Source organism: Diabrotica virgifera, chromosome 2 (assembly GCF_917563875.1).
Source record: "Diabrotica virgifera virgifera chromosome 2, PGI_DIABVI_V3a".
In the NCBI taxonomy this organism is placed as follows: domain Eukaryota; kingdom Metazoa; phylum Arthropoda; class Insecta; order Coleoptera; family Chrysomelidae; genus Diabrotica; species Diabrotica virgifera.
In genome coordinates, this window is record NC_065444.1 from 264,445,578 (window position 1) to 264,462,296 (window position 16,719).

The 16,719-nt window shown below is 33.1% G+C and overlaps 1 protein-coding gene across 13 annotated transcripts in view; it reads left to right on the forward strand.

Moving 5' to 3' along the window:
• Positions 1-16,719, forward strand: part of LOC126880616 (NAD(+) hydrolase sarm1) — a 496,620-nt gene extending 479,901 nt beyond the window's left edge. For 11 of the 13 annotated variants that reach the window (XM_050644609.1, XM_050644612.1, XM_050644608.1 and 8 more), the window contains 3 exons: positions 4,664-4,830; positions 9,200-9,445; positions 13,124-16,719. In XM_050644609.1, the coding sequence (XP_050500566.1) occupies positions 4,664-4,830; positions 9,200-9,401 (369 nt within the window). In that variant the 3' untranslated portion in view covers positions 9,402-9,445; positions 13,124-16,719. Of the gene's footprint in view, positions 1-4,663; positions 4,831-6,152; positions 6,262-6,686; positions 6,951-9,199; positions 9,446-13,123 lie in introns of those variants that run through there. The other 2 variants (XR_007696654.1, XM_050644613.1) reach the window with 2 other exon arrangements.

Consider the following 16,719-nt stretch of genomic DNA (forward strand, 5'->3'; position numbering starts at 1 on the left):
CAAATAATAAAATTAATCTATCCATTGTTAACTTTTGTACCTGATCAGTGGTCACTAATAATTGATAATCGGTGATAAATCTTTGTTATGTTGGTTGTGACGGAAAAATATAATTTTAATAATGTCAACAATTAATTATTTGATTATGTAGAATGTAATAGAATACAGAGATATAAATGAATTGAGCCATACTGGTAGGGGAGCTCAAGCGGGCATTTTTGCAGTTACTTGAGCGAGCCAGAAAATCACACGGGGAGAAACCTTGTAGGTCCTATGTAAATGTACCCCTACCATATATTGGATCTTAAACAGGAGGATCCGAAAAAAAAAATACCCTTAGAAAAACTTAAATTGTCACATTAAGATAAGGTAAGTTAAGTACATACAGAACAGTGTATATTTAAAAAATCTGACGGTTTGAGGGGGCGCGTAAGAAAATGTGCGAGTCACAAAGCTTCACAAGAAAAAAGCGAATATGTTGAGAAATAAACGTTAGATCGAAAAACTAAAAATTACGTGTTCAATATTTTTCAAAAATATATCGAATGATACCAAACACGAACTCCCACGGAGAGGAGTGAGGGTAAATTTTAAATAGGAACCCCGCAATATTTTGCGAAATGAACATCAGATCGAAAACGTACAAAATACACGTATCAAAATACACTGTCGGAAAAATACATGTGCCGTTTTTGTGGTCTGACCGTTCCAAATTTTTAACCTGTTCCACAATTTAAACTTCCCCTGTTCCAGTGTTCCCATATTTTAAAGTTTGTCCAACTAGACATCCTTAAGATATTAACAAATTTTCAGCTTGCTATTAATCAACTTTTTTTTCATACGCGGTATCCAGATACCAATAGATAAGCACCAGACTATTTAAAAGTATTACTAAGCTTTGTTTTTAAACCAAGAGGAGTACACTAAAAAGACATATTCACACCCAAGAAAGTCACTAGAAATATCACCAAACACATCTTATTTTTTGGTTAATCATATCGGCCTTCGACGATTATCCATATTATACTAATACGTCGCTAAAGAGTTACAATCTAAAGGTCGATAAAGGTATATCTCAACGTAGAATGAAGTAAACACTTCTGTTGTATATAGGTATATTATAAATTTATTAAAAAATTTTTTTAAAATTCATCCACAAGGGAGTGGTTGTACAAAACGTTTTCGGTCAAACTGACCATCCTCAGTGTAAACCTGGAAATAAGTGAACCACTTAGATAGAAATGCAAAAGGGTGAAATTTTGACAGTTAAAAAAAGAAAATGTGGTTACTTACGTCCAGTGTACAAGTAATTGAAACTAGCCACTTGAATAGGTGTAAAACCTCAAAATAACATTATTGCTACATTATGAGCTGTATAGTAATCGACATGTCGATTACTATATCGTAATATCGTACATATCGTAATGTCGATTACTATACAGCTCATAATGTAGCAATAATGTTATTTTGAGGTTTTACACCTATTCAAGTGGCTAGTTTCAATTACTTGTACACTGGACGTAAGTAACCACATTTTCTTTTTTTAACTGTCAAAATTTCACCCTTTTGCATTTCTATCTAAGTGGTTCACTTATTTCCAGGTTTACACTGAGGATGGTCAGTTTGACCGAAAACGTTTTGTACAACCACTCCCTTGTGGATGAATTTTAAAAAAAATTTTTAATAAATTTATAATATACCTATATACAACAGAAGTGTTTACTTCATTCTACGTTGTCTTAACAAAGGTATACAGCCAACTACAGGGTTTACCCTTTTAAAGTTTTAAAGGTATATCTATCAATGGAGAATTTTGGAACAACTTATGAGTTGCAGATGATACAGTAAAGGCCGGGACACACATATCTGCACCGAGCCCACACCGAGCACAGACAGCATGGCCAGCCTTGCTGTCTCTGCTCGGTGCGGGCGCGGTGCGGACACGGTGCTGGTTCGGTGCGGATATGTGTGTCCCGGCCTTAATAATAACGGATTAAGACAATGATTTAGAATTTAGAGAACGTAATGCAACGCCTTAGTGAACGCTGTCATGAGTACGGACTGAAGATTAATTTAAAGAAAACTAAATGCATGACCATGACTAAATTAGCACACGCAAACATCCAATTGACTATTGAAGATACTGTAATTGAGAGTGTGGATACTACAAATAATTAGGAACATGGATAACATCAAATGTGGACCAAAGCAAAGAAATTAGGGAGCGTTCAAGTACGTACGTAACGCGGTTTTTGAAGATTTTTGACCCCATCCCCCTTCGTAACGCACCTTAATGGGGCGTTCACGTATTACGTAACGCAATTTTTGAAGATTTTTAACCCTCCCCCCTTACGTAATATTTGAACGGCCCCTTACGACACGTATTGAAATAGTACGTGCATCATTCATTAAACTTACAAAGTTTCTTTGTTATTAGGATATAAGGTTAGAACTACGCCTAAGGATGCTTTTGTGTTACGTGTTCTCTACTCTTCTTTATGGCTTGGAAGCGTGGACACTAACAAGTCCATCAATTAGTCAAAAGATTACAATAACATGAAAGTTATCAGAGATAAAACAGTAAGGTTTACTACTTATGAGCAGTTGTGTTACTAAAACATATAAATTTGATCATACTTACTGTTTAATTATATGTGATAATTAATGTTATTGACAATTTTTTATACAGGTATTATTATTTTACAATAGGATCTGTTCAGTCGAGTCGATTAGTGTTATCACTATGTACCTAGGTATATCACAGATGTTGATAACACCGATATTTTTTTATTTAAACTTTTTCGTAAAATAAAATATTTACTGATACCCACATAATTTGAGAAGATGCGATGGTGTCATTTACAATTTACACTTAAAATCAAATGTTTGCAAAATAATAACTTTTATTAAATTTAAATTAGATATCTACGCTACTGTTCACTAAATTGTCACCCTGGTCACTCTTAACAGTGTTGCCATTTTGCTAGTATCTGGTCCGCTCTTGTTAGAGTAAATTTTCCAACGGAATCCCGTCTTTACCATATCTGTCACCGTGATTGTAATTATGTCCGAGAAATGATCGACTTAATACAAAAACGGTGGTAGATGATCGGTAGAGCATTCGCCTAGGGATCGAGAGGTCCCCCCCTCCCCTGTCCAAATCCCGACAAAGTCATATCCTTTTTTTTGTTTTTTAATTTTTGGTATTTTTTTTGTTCTTTCTAAAATTAGTTTAATATTTAAATACAATACAAAAAAACTGTTTAAAGTAGATAGGTATATTGATTTCGTTGAAATCATAATAATATGAATGGGAGGTGAGAGATTGGCTAGGGTTACTGAAGTAAAAGACTTGGGAGTAACATACAATCAAGTTTTTTCGTTTGGGAAACATATACATCAGTCGATCTCAGCGGCAAACAAATTGTTTGGATTTATTAGAAGACAGACAATGGCATTTACAAACATTAATACAATAAAATTTCTCTATTTTACTTTAGTGCGACCTAAATTGGAATTTGCAAGCGTAATATGGTTTTGTGAGTATATGTCAACACTTAAAGAATTAGAAAAGGTACAAAATAAAGTTCTTCGGTATTTGTATTTTAAAAAACACAAAAAATGGCCTGATTATAATTCTGTTAGGTCAGCTCACTTAAGAAACGAGTTTAAAATATTGTCTCTAGGACAAAGAAGGGACTTAATGGTAATTATGTTTATATACAATATAATTAACAATAAGATTAACAGCCCATATTTACTTTCACTCATTCAATTCAATATTGCTCCTTGTCGGACACGATCTTCATTAATGTTCAATATACCTCACAATCTTGTTGCAACAAGATCTCCCCTTGCCAATGCACTTAAGTTATTAAACAATTTAAACAGTTTAATCGATGTAGATTGGTCCTTGTATCGGACAAAGTTTTGTAAATTGATACTAAGTCAAATTTTAAACACCTCTGTGTAAAAAAATATTCAAGCCTCTACAATGCTGGAAATGATAATGAGATAATTTGTATAATTTTTATATAACTCAGAAAGTCATCTATATTGTAAATGAATATATATTTTTTTTAGCCATATAATGAGACATTTAGTCTGTATGGTTAATAAATAAATAAATAAATAAATGAAGTTAGATTATATTATAATAGAAGTGCTTACGTGCGTAAAAAGTACACACACATTCTTTTTATTTTTTCGTTATTGTTGTCCCTAGTGTCTTATGTTATTGTTTTCCTCATTGTCTTATTAAGTTCCTGATATTCTAGTGAATTTCGATCCATGCAGCTTGTGTTCTGTTTTTTTTTGATCGCAGTGATTATATTCGTTTTATCGTATCTTCCAAATCAGTTATATGTTTTTCTTTTGATTTATTTATTAGTTTTAGGTTACATTCAAGATGTTTGTGGTAATTGGTGCTGTTTTGTATTAGTTCTTTAGTAATTAGCGTTCTTTTTGCAAAATTAGTTTATTTCTTTCTAATTTTTGATTTATTAAGTAATATTTTCGCTCTTTTTAATCTCTGGTCACTTCCCAGACTGAATCTATTGAGTATCGATACATCTGTTATTATATGTTTCTAAAAGACAAGAGGTTAACATTTTGTATTAAAACATTTCTCCATATTAATTATTTATAGTATGTTTTTTTGAAGGAAATATGTGCAGCTCTATCAGCTAATTGTAACATCATCCCCATCATCGACAACTTCATCTTCCCCGAACTCGAACAGTTGCCGGAAGATATGAGACAGGTCTGCCACTTCAACGCAGTTCGCTGGATTCACGATTATCAGGATGCTTGTGTGGACAAACTAGAAAGGTGAGTTACAGCACTCCTTGCTAATCTCAGTAACCATCACTACCTGCCTCTGCAGCCACTTCATTTACTTTATGATACAGAGTGTTTAGATTTAAATTAGATATACTCCCTATAAATGGCTGCTTCGCCGCTGCCCATCTAATGCACTTGATTCGCGCTGATTCATTCAATCATTCTACAGTAGCAATGCAACCTGAAACTCGTTCTCATAAGCAATGTTGCCGATTTTAGCGCTTTCTTCAGTGGGCTATATCTAACTAAACACTAAACAGTCTGTATAACCTAGCTTCATGTGCTTATAAATAACACCTTTGCAGATATACGGAAAGGGTTCATATAAATGTGACAAATAGAATCGGCTATATGTGATTAACATGAGTTTTGAATATATTTCATTTCATTCATAGCAAATTTCGATATATTTCATTCCTATATATACATATGATGAAGGTTTTTATTTTTTCCTGCAGAACCTACAATAAATTTCAACAATTTTAAATTTACACCCACGAGATACCTACTTCACCATTTTAGATTCAAGGCATCATCAGTGGAAAACCAAAATCGAATATTCGTCATTTTTTAGTTCGAAATAAGCATTTCCTATTTTTGAAAACTCATCAACGTAAACTAATTTTTTTCGTAGCAACATTTCATATAATAGGGCTTTTCATCGCTGCCATGTTTTTCATACACTTGATCTATGACGTATAATATGTCATATGTTATTGGTTTTTATCAACAATGGCTGAGAACTTGGTATCAACGAATATGTTCGTTGACGTCTATATTCTTTGATAGTTGATGATTATTATTAAATATATATTATTAGGTTTGTTCCAACACAACGAGAAACCGTCCATGTAATGATCACCGTCCTGCGCAGTACCATGGAACGTATTATTTCATTCCCATGGAACCCATGGAATGTTAATTATCTAGTAACGTGATCGTTACATGATGGTTCTTCGTTGTGTTGGAACAAACCATTGATAATATATAATCATTCATTTAATAGGGTTTTTCATTCACAGTCATTTGTTTCGAGCTTCTGTCATAAATATGTCGTATAATCCGTGTATATTAATATTATATATATGACAGAAGCTCGAAACAAATGACAATCGATGAAAAACCCTATTGTGGAGATACTACGTTCTCAGCCATTGTTGATCAAAACTAATGACATATGACGTATACATCATAGATCAAGTGTACGAAAAACATGGCGGCGATGAAAAGTCCTGTTAAAACTCATACAATGACCCCTTTCCTACCATCTATATATTTTTAACAAACATTATTTTTTGTGTATTTTCTAGGTTTTTAAATGGTACTTTTATAGATCACACATAACCGCATTTGGAACCATTCCACCATCGTTTTATTGCATGTTGTAATAATTTATTTTTAATAAAGACTTAGTGCTGGCTTACTTTTTATTTAAACAACCATTTAAGAAACAATAACACTGTTCAGTTTGTAAATAAGAACAGAATTTCAAACCGATTTTAAGGGTATAATATGCATTGTTACTGTTTCAAGTTATGCAACTCACTGAACGTTTTTGGTGATGTCAGAACGGGTGTTGCCAAACAAATTAAAAATCACAAAATATAAGGAATAAATTAACTATGCAAATTAACTATTTATTATATTATTATTTAACTATACAAAGCAAATACATTATATACTATCTTTACAATTTAAACGAAATTGTAAAGATAATTTGGTTAGCATATCATGGCAGTATTACAAAAATCTAAAATGTTTTTTTCTGAAAACATTTCATGACATATTTACCCTTATCATTGATAATAATTATCAATACTAATAGGACAATTTTTGATTCTTAGAAATATCAGAAGGAACTTGACCAGACGATACTAAACATAGAAAAAAAACATCTTCTCTGATAAAGCATCTATGTTCTACTACAGTACTTAAACAAATGAAATCCATTTATAGCTTAAATAATTTGATAAGACGAATAGATGGAGATAATATTTAAATCTCAAGGATGCGCTGATAACGCAAGATAAAAAGTAATGCCAACCTAAGATTGCGTATTTAGATAATTAACTTGTCGCTTTTTTGCATGCCTCACTAACATGGTTGAGGTGAGTGTCATACTTATTCTTATTTTGTGCTTTTATCAAGGTTTTGAGGACTTTTTTTTAATTTGTAATAAAAAATAAATACACACGTAATATATTTTTAATAACTACTTCGAAATGGCCAGAATAATGTTTGAAAATGAACACTAAAATAAAAAGTCTACTAGGCTAATAGAAAATGAAAAGCAGAAAACAGCAACAACTAACTTTGAGAACCGTGGTTAAATGAAAATAAAAGTTTAATTAAAATGATGAAAATATCAAGAATGGCTTCTTTATTTCCTTTTTATTTCTCTTTATTTTCCAATCTTGCAATTGTAATTAATTTCCAGTATATAAGGTGTATAATTCATCAAGACTCATCTATCTTAATCATTACAAATTTGCAAACAAAAAATGTTTGACTTTTTTGATCGTAGAAAAACATTGGAAAGAATCAACAAGTTTAAAATGCGACCAGAAAGCTTCAACATTTTCGGTATTGGGAAGGTAGGATTTTCACAGCTTCCAAATGTATTTGGGAATCTTCGAAAACATATCAACATGGATGAGAAAGTGGCAAAAGAGCGTCATAATCGTCGAAAAGCATCGTCATGCGACAAAGAAACTTCAAATTCGACAAAAAGGCATTGGAATGCATTGAACCAGCATCAAATAACTTCAAAAAACAGACAACAAGCGGTTAAGTCGTGGAAAAGCATTGGGAATATCACAAAAGGTTCAAATTGGACGAAAAAGCATTAAAATTTTCGAAAATGGATTAAAAAACTTAAAAAGTGCCAACATAAATTAAAAACATCGAAGAAGTAATGAAAAACAATAGAAATACAGGCAAAAATTGTAGAGACCATCAAAAATCGTTGAAATGTGCCAAAAACAGTTTAATATTGGACAAAAAAAATGTCAAACTTATCGAAAATACAAGGGGCGTTTTTTTTTTCAACCTCCGTTTGTCTTGTGTTTAAGTTTTTGTACAAAATGTGTTGGTTTAGTACTTTGTGTCACTATTCCAGTCATTCCGGTGCATTTACAAAAATTTCTCTGGCAACACTGGACACAAGCGATTTTATTGGATACTTTATTTAAATTAAAATTTCAAATTTAAGATACAATGTGGTATTACTAGGTACCTAAAATAATAAAATATATATTACCCCGATGATTTTACCTAAAATCTATTTTAGGGATGCTCAATATTATTTTTTATTAAACTTATAAAACATAAAATTTGTTAACCTAGCTTTCTTCAATCTTCTAAATTACTTAGTTAAAACTTTTTAACTACTTATTAAAGTTTATTGACCTAAGCAATATTTTTTACTGTGTCACAGAAGTATTTAGCAATACTTACATGGACATAAAATACGAAAATTACTTTAAAATAGTAAAATAACACTATACTATCATATGCCTTCAATGTATTCATGCCAGCCGCCAGACATATTGGAATAGTTTGACAGATCGTTGGATTCCCTAATTGTCGCAGCCATGTTGTTTCGTATGTAGCACAGTACAGACTGATGCCTGGAAGTCGGGATTAATGTAGAGTGTACCGGGGGAGATGCGCTGTCGGCCACTGCGCACCGCAATGGCGAAACGCTTCACGGAATTTTTTTATGGACAAACGGAGGTTGAAAAAAAAAACGACCCTCGTACATTGGAAACCGTAGAAAAAACGTCAAAGATAATTAAACGTTCAAGGGTCCTTTGAAATTACTAAAGAAAAGTTGATTTTTCCAATACCTGGTTATTTTTTAACATGAGTTCATGTCTTACTTACAGTAAGAGCTTTTTAAAAAATCTTAATCGCTTTAAATTTTTTAAAAGTAGTTATAAACTATAGGTTCAGTGCAGTCTCCTCACAAGCATTCCTGATGAAAGGTAAACCTTGAAACACATGTGTGACTGAGATGTGTTGAGAGACTCAAATTGAATCGAAACCAACCGTCTATTTATATTTATTAAATTATCTTAAATCTTTAAAAAGAAATACAAAAAATGAATTATAAAACAGCGGTTATCACTCATTTTGGTATTTTTGTACACCACATGTCTTAGTACATGCTTAGCTTCTGTAGTATGTCTCGCGCTTTTGCTACTAAGAAGAAAAAAATAAAATTTGTCTGATTCTTCTTTGAAGCTTCTTTGGAAATAACTTGCTGGTACAAGACGCAGGCATTATAATACCGATTTATTTATTTATAATTGACTTCTACTGCCACGTTTATTAATAAATTTTCAAAACCTTTCAGGTTCATGCGAGGAGAAGCGAATCCACGCGGGGACAATTACAGAGTCACTTTGCCCAAAGGCGATATAACTCCAGGAACACCTTCAAATCCCAGTTTGGTTAGGCAGCCGCCTAACTACCAAAGAATGCACAGCAACGACTCAGGAAGTGGTAAAAGCTCCGACAAAGACATGAACGGCAACTCGGGGTTAACGAGGGATTGACTAGATGGTCCTTATGCCTCGGCTACTCCTACTCCACTGCCTAGGTACTAGTTTTTTCTTTTATATTTTCTTTAGTTAAGGAGGTTTAATAAGATATACTATCAGCTAAACAAGATATTGGAACTAATCTATAAGATTTACTAAAGTCATATCATCAAATGTAATCGATCAATATATGTATTAACAAATGATTCAGTCAGTGGCATATTGATCCACAAGATTAATAGATTTCTGTATTATGACCCATATTTCACATCCACATACTTATATCATTTAGGTCTTCAGGCCTAGAAGGCATATGGCTTGGTTTATTATTGTTTTTCATTCTTTCTTGTTGGCTGCTTTGTTTTTCCAATTTGGGATTTTAAGTTCTTCTGTGTATTTTTCAACATCCTTCTTCAACCTGGTTTTCGGCCTATCTTTCTTCCTATTCCTCCCGTTAGTATTCATTTGGGTAATCTCGTGTTTGGCTCCTTTGGATATGTCACAACCATCTCAGTCTTTGTGATTTTATGATCCCTACGATATTCGGTTCTCCATACATCTTCTCTAGTTCTATATTTGGTATTTATATCCACATTCCATTCCATTGCAAATATTTTCCTGAGGACTTTTCTTTCCCACACTTGGAGCATGATTTGTTCGGATTTGTTTATCGTTCATGTTTTACTGGCATATAATGCTATAGGTTTTATCGCTGTCTTATATATTTTTATCTTAACCCTTCTAGATATGTGTTTACTTGTTAATAATTTGTTTAAAGCAAAGATACAACGATTACCAGCCATAATTCTGCTCGGATTTCTTCCTTCATATTTGGTTTCTTGGTGAATATCGCTCCTATGTACTGGAATCTTTCTACTTCTTCGAATTTATACAGGGTGTCCCCGAAAATAGTGCTTTCCTTTAAGGTATGGATATAACACACAATTTAGAACAAAAAAGTCCTATAACATTTTTTTCTAAAGTTAACCGTTTCCAAGAAAAAAATTACATTGTTCTTCATATACATGAATTTTTATTTTCATAAATTTGAATGACATGGCAACGTAGCCTAGAAGAACTTGCTGTGACTGTGGAAATTTAATTTAATAACCCCTTGTTTATTTACTTTAAAGTATGATTTTTGCGGTTGTTGACATGGTAGGTACCTACCTGCAAAATAATGGATATGGGTTTGGTTGATATTTATATTATTTTACCTACCAGATGCAACTAACCTACAAACCTACTTTTTAATCTTTAGATTTTTGAGTGCGTTGTTGCCAGACTTCAATTTGCATATCAAAATGTATTTTCGTTTTTTTGGTCAAACGGATCAATTTAGAAAAAAATTTTATAAGACTTTTTTGCTCTACATTCTGCCTTCTACCCATACCTTTAAGGAACGCACCATTTTCGAGGACACCCTGTATATTGTTCCTTCTGTGATTATTGTCAGGTATTGTCCGTGTATGTATTCTAGTCCTATGAAATCCATATATTTTTTCTTTTCTTCGTTTATGTATATCCTCTTTCTTTCTAGCTTTCGCTTCTAGTTAGTATTTCTTTTAATTTTTGTCGACTTCTGGCTATCAGTACTAGGTCATCAGCTAATGCTAGACATTGGTGTTTTCGTTGATTTATAAGTCCTGTCCTGTTGATTCCTGTTTCTTTGACGACAATTTCAAAAAGAATACTGAACAACAGTGATGACAGTGGGTCCCTTATTGCACCCACTCACTAACTTGAAACTTATCTTTTTTCTTTTATCGCTCTTTTTGTGATTTGGCACTTCGGTCCATTCTTTCAATATGAGTTCTTGTTTCCATATTTCTTTCAGCCACTTTTCCAAATGCTTAATTAGCACTGGTTCTCCATATTTGAACTTTTCAACAGTTACTTCAGCCTTTCATAGGATCTTATTTTTCTTAGTTTTTTTTTATTTCATTTTCATTGGGCGGTCTCTCCTCTGTTCTTGATCGATATTTTCCTTTAGTTCTTCATATTGTGTTATGGATATTTCATTTAAAAGCTCTTCGAAGTAGTCTTTCCATCTGTTCAATATTTCCTCGTCACTTACCAAATTCCTTCCATTTTTGATTTTGTAGTGTACAGGTTTTCTTTGGTAACAGTTTTTCTCATTTTTCACCCCTTACATGATTAAAAAATATTATAGATTATACAGGGTGATTCATTAAGAATGTCCAATCTCTGAGTTGTAGATTCTAGACCTCAAAATATTAAGATTTAACCCAAACCACTTAAATAAAATGGGGCTCTAAACTGAGTAACAGGGTGTGTTATTTAAAAATTTATGGCTTTATAAAAAACTATTTTTACCCATTACTTGAAAACTATTTGACATACCCTTGTCATACTTGGCAGAAAGTGTAGGTACTGTATACTGTATTAAATTATGATAAAAACAAACGTTTCTGGCTACTACCAGAGGCGTACGATAGAGGATAATGAATGGTTGACCCTTCCCAAATTTTACGCCACTGGCGGAATTGCTATCTTAGCGCAATATTTAGCTTCTTCAATACTTTCTATATAAATAATATACTCTTCATTCGTAACGATAAAGTCATTAGTTTTCGAGATATTTGAAATTGAAAATGAAACGGCACAGCTATTTTGTATTGTGCCCCTTCATTTTTAACTTCAAATATCTCGAAAACTAATGATTTTATCATCACGAATCAAGAGTATATTATTTACAGAAAAAGTAGTGGAGAATCGAAAAATTGCGCTAAAATAGTAATTTCACCAGTGGCGTAGGATGTGGGAAGGGTCAACCATACACTTTCCCCTGTCGTACGCCTCTGGTAGTAGCCAAAAACGTTTTAATAGGATGGACAGTACCTACACTTTCTGCCAAGTATGATAAGGATATGTCAAATACTTTTAAAGTACTGGATACAAAAGTTAATATTTAACCCAAATTAGTTTTAATAATTATTTGTATCCGGTACTTTTAAAGTGTTTGACATATCTTCATCATATTTGCTAGAAAGTGTAGGAACTGTACACCCTACTAAATTATGTTAAAACATTTTTGGCTACTACCAGAGGCGTACGACAGGGGAAAGACAATTGTTGACCCTTCCCAAATTCTACGCCACTGGTGGAATTGCTATTTTAGCATAATTTTTGTATTCTCCAATACTTTTCATGTAAACAATATACTCTTTATGCGTAACGACAAAAGAATTAGTTTGCGAGATATTTGAAGTTAAAAAGGGGCACAAAACATCAAACAAAATAGCTGTGCCGTGTCATTTTCAACTTCAAATATCTCGAAAACTAACGACTTTATCGTTACGAATGAAGAGTGTATTATTTACATAGAATGAATTGAAAATTTTAAATATTGAGCTAAAATAGCAATTCTACCAGTGGCGTAGAATTTGGGAAGGGTCAACCATTCGCTATCCCATGTCCTACGCCTCTAGTAGCAGCCAGAGGCGTACAGTGAGAAACGTTTGTTTACCATAATTTAATAGGGTGCACAGTACCTACACTTTCTGCGAAGTATGACAAGGTTACGTCAAATAGCTTTTGTACTGGGTAAAAATAGCTATTAAATTTTTAAATAAAACATCCTGTAACTCAGTAACGAAGCCAAATTTTATCTAAGTGATTTGGGTTAAATCTTACAAATCAGAGATTGGGCATTACTAATGAATCACCCTGTAGATGTATGTATGTTTATTTAATTGTAATTTTTGTTGTTTCAGATTCTACAAAGCAAACAGTCCGTCCCGAAATTGGATAATCAACTCCAACAACTTCAACCGGGGTCTCCCGCCCGTGCCGTACTCTCGGCGAGGTTCCAACACCCCCGTCTCGTCACTAGCTCTTAACAGTTACCCCCACCCTCCGGCCCCTAACCGATCTCGCAGCCTCGACGGTCTCCTAGACTCCGCCGAGCCCATCCTAGCAGCAGCTACAGAAGCAACTAAAAACGATCAAGTTCCGTCCCCGAAAAAAGCGCAAAGTTGTGATGACATTGACAAAGACTTGAACGACGCATCCGCATACGTCGAAGAGACTGACACTAGTTTAAGTAATACGAAGGAACTGGATTGTTCGGTAGAAAGTGATAGTACTGACAAGTGTTCGATATACAGTAATTCTAGTGATTCGAAACGTAAGAGAAACTTTATGGACCGATGTGTCAATAAAGTGCGATCTTTTATTAAGAAATAAACTGCATATTTATAAAAAAACTAAACTAGGTGAAGCAAACGATACCAATTTTATAGGTTTTAGTATAATTCCAAATTGACGTGAAAAGTAGTCACATCAACATATAAAACTGAATAGATTTGCAGAAAATTTCGTAAATACAAAGCAATATTTCAACACACAACAAAATAATTGTTTACGCTAATCTTTTTTAAAACTTTGACCAAGTCTGCTAATCCGGTTCGAAGGACCAAGTGTGTAAATCCGGCTCGAAGGACCATATGTTGTTTATTCTTTTAAAGAATTAGATGTTAAATAGGTATCGTTTGGTTCTCCTATACTTTATTTCCTGTATCTTGATATTCAATATTTAAATTTAAACTTCATAGATGATATTATTTATTATTCTTTTACGGCAACTAAATTACTTAGTACAAACATTGTGCTTTTATACAAAATTTGTATATATAGTAAAAACGTGTGATTATCGAGCAGTCTTAATGAATTTTCTTAGGTCTGTTTCCGTATGAGAGAGATAAAAAAATTTCTATCGTGCAAAATTTATTAAAAATGAACTCTTTTTTATTTGTATAGTATATGTTGGTGCTATTTACAATTTTTTTAAGAAAATATGTGGCCAGATCAACAAATTCAGTCAAAATGGATCCAAACTTCATACTTATTTAATATTCCAACGGGATTTATTCGCTATAAAAAAAATACAATTCAAAATCACAGATTAACTTGAAATTTTGTACTGCTATATTTGAAAAATGTTGGCTAGAGTGTAACTCTGCAATCCACTGAGTTGTCAAGCTTACTTATCTCTGTTTTAATTTAGTCACTTCAAATTTTCTTCCATATATAGTTTTGTTAAAAGTTTTTTCATTTTTGCATCTTTGTCATGGTAAATTATGTCGTTTATACTATATCATCATTTATATACATTAATCATTCTGAAGCATACAAAACGTAGACTTTTAAATTCTAAGTGCCTCTCTCCAAGTGCCTTCTTGTTGTTTAATCAAGTTAAATTAGTAATCGTGTTTTCAAAGATATGTTGTGATATTTCCTATGTAAGAGAAACAGTTTCCACTTCACCGATTTTGGATATGTTTATAGAAAATTTCTTTCAATGCACACTCACAAAAAAAACTTAGTTGATGTCAGGTTACGCTATTAATGTGGCCAGACTCAATGACATTGTGAGAACACCAAGAACATCTGTTCGAAGTGACATCTAAACAAGAGATATATTTTGAAGATCGAATTTTTGAAAGGGCTTTTATATTTAATAATTTTTTCTGTTACTTTTTATCCAATGGTTTTTATTGTATTCGCTACTACACTTCCATCAATTCTTATTTTGGATCTTCTGTGAAAACCATAGAATATCTAGACTGCGGGTTGCAATGCAAAACTGTTTCCTCAGTACGACAGAGAAAAGTATTTGTAAACAGGGTATTTATTTTCTTTCTTTCTTGACTGGCTTTACAACTCGAGGTGAGTTTTAGCCGCATCCACTATGGCTCTCCATCTTCTACTTGCTGTATCCATCATGACCATTGCACCAAATGGTCTTGCACTTCTATTTCCCATTGCTGTACCCCAATCCTAGATAGATCTGCTTCAACCTCATCCTTCCATCTTTTTCTGGGACGGCCTACTAATCTTCTGCCCTCTGCTTTCTCATAGAAAACTGTCTTTAACACTCTGCCTTCCTCTGATCTTACCACATGACCTGCCCATCTTAACTAGTTAGCTTTTACATGCCTGGCGATGTTTTCAGTACCATACAGTCACCAATTCAGCATTGCGGCGCCTTCTCCACTCTTCTGTCAATTCATCTCTTTGAGGGCCAAACATCATTCTTAGAACTTTCCGTTCCAATACCAGCAGCTTATTTATTTCCCGCTAATGTAGAGTCTATGTTTCACTTCCATATGTAACAACTGTGCGAAGAATTATTGACAGGTACAGTCTTAATTTAGATTGTCTTTTTAGCAGCTTATATCTTAATCATGATGATAGGGAGTACAATGCTCTATTCCCCGCAGCAATTCTTGCCGACACCTCTTTTTCTATGTGGTTGTCATCTGTGATTACCGCCCCAGATATTTAGAACTCTTTTACTACTTCGAAGTTGTGGTCATTACTAGTTATGTTCTGCCTAACTCTTGGTCTTGAATTTTTGGGTAGTAGCATGTAATCCGTCTTCTATTGATCTATTCGAAGACCCAGACCACCTGCTTCCTCCTCGAGTTGTAAAGACTGCTCTCTCAGTCTCTTGTAGAATTGAATAGAAAAAGACTGAAAGATTCTTGTAGAATTAGCGACTGCATCTAGATTCTAGATAGATCTTGAGCAAAGGCCAACAATAGTTTTGGTATGAATTTGGTTTCCCAAAACAGGGTATGCATCAGTGGCGTTTATCGACCAAGTAACTTTCCCACTGCCGTCGATTGGAAAGAGATGCCCTGTTTATACTTTTCTTTGTGGCACTGGGGGAGCAGTTTTTTATTGCAGCGCGCATTCTAGGTATTGTATGACTATGGTTAAAACTGTTGTTATTTAAATCTAACCTAACATAACCTCACTTTTTTCGTCAACGTTCCATGATCACATGACGAGGCTGCTATTGCGGATAATGTAAAGTATTTTATAAATCATGTGAATGTCTAACACATAATTTTGACAATTTTTTGTTTCAATATTTGTTTAAATGTAATTATGGGTATTTTTTTGATAAATTTTGCACAATGGTACTCTCGGAAAGTGACCTCTTTATAGTGGGCTATTTTTGAGCCTTGATAAAAGTATTTATAAGTGTTGTCAAATTAATCCAAACATATTCGGTTTGACATTACTTGTTTTATTTTCAGTTTTAATGTGTTTTAACATCTGTACGTAATTTAAAAGTAAAAAAGTGTAATTTTATTCTACCAAAGCTTGCTTATAAATACTATAAGCAAGGTCAGTAGGTATCTAACACTTATTGTGATGTACCATTTATTATTAATTACTTTTATTGTAATTGTTGTAAATGGTACACTTTTATCTTTAACATTTTTATTAGTAAGTATTTTATAGATATATAATTGTTTTTTATTCATGTTATATTTAAAAATATATTTTATTAAGATTA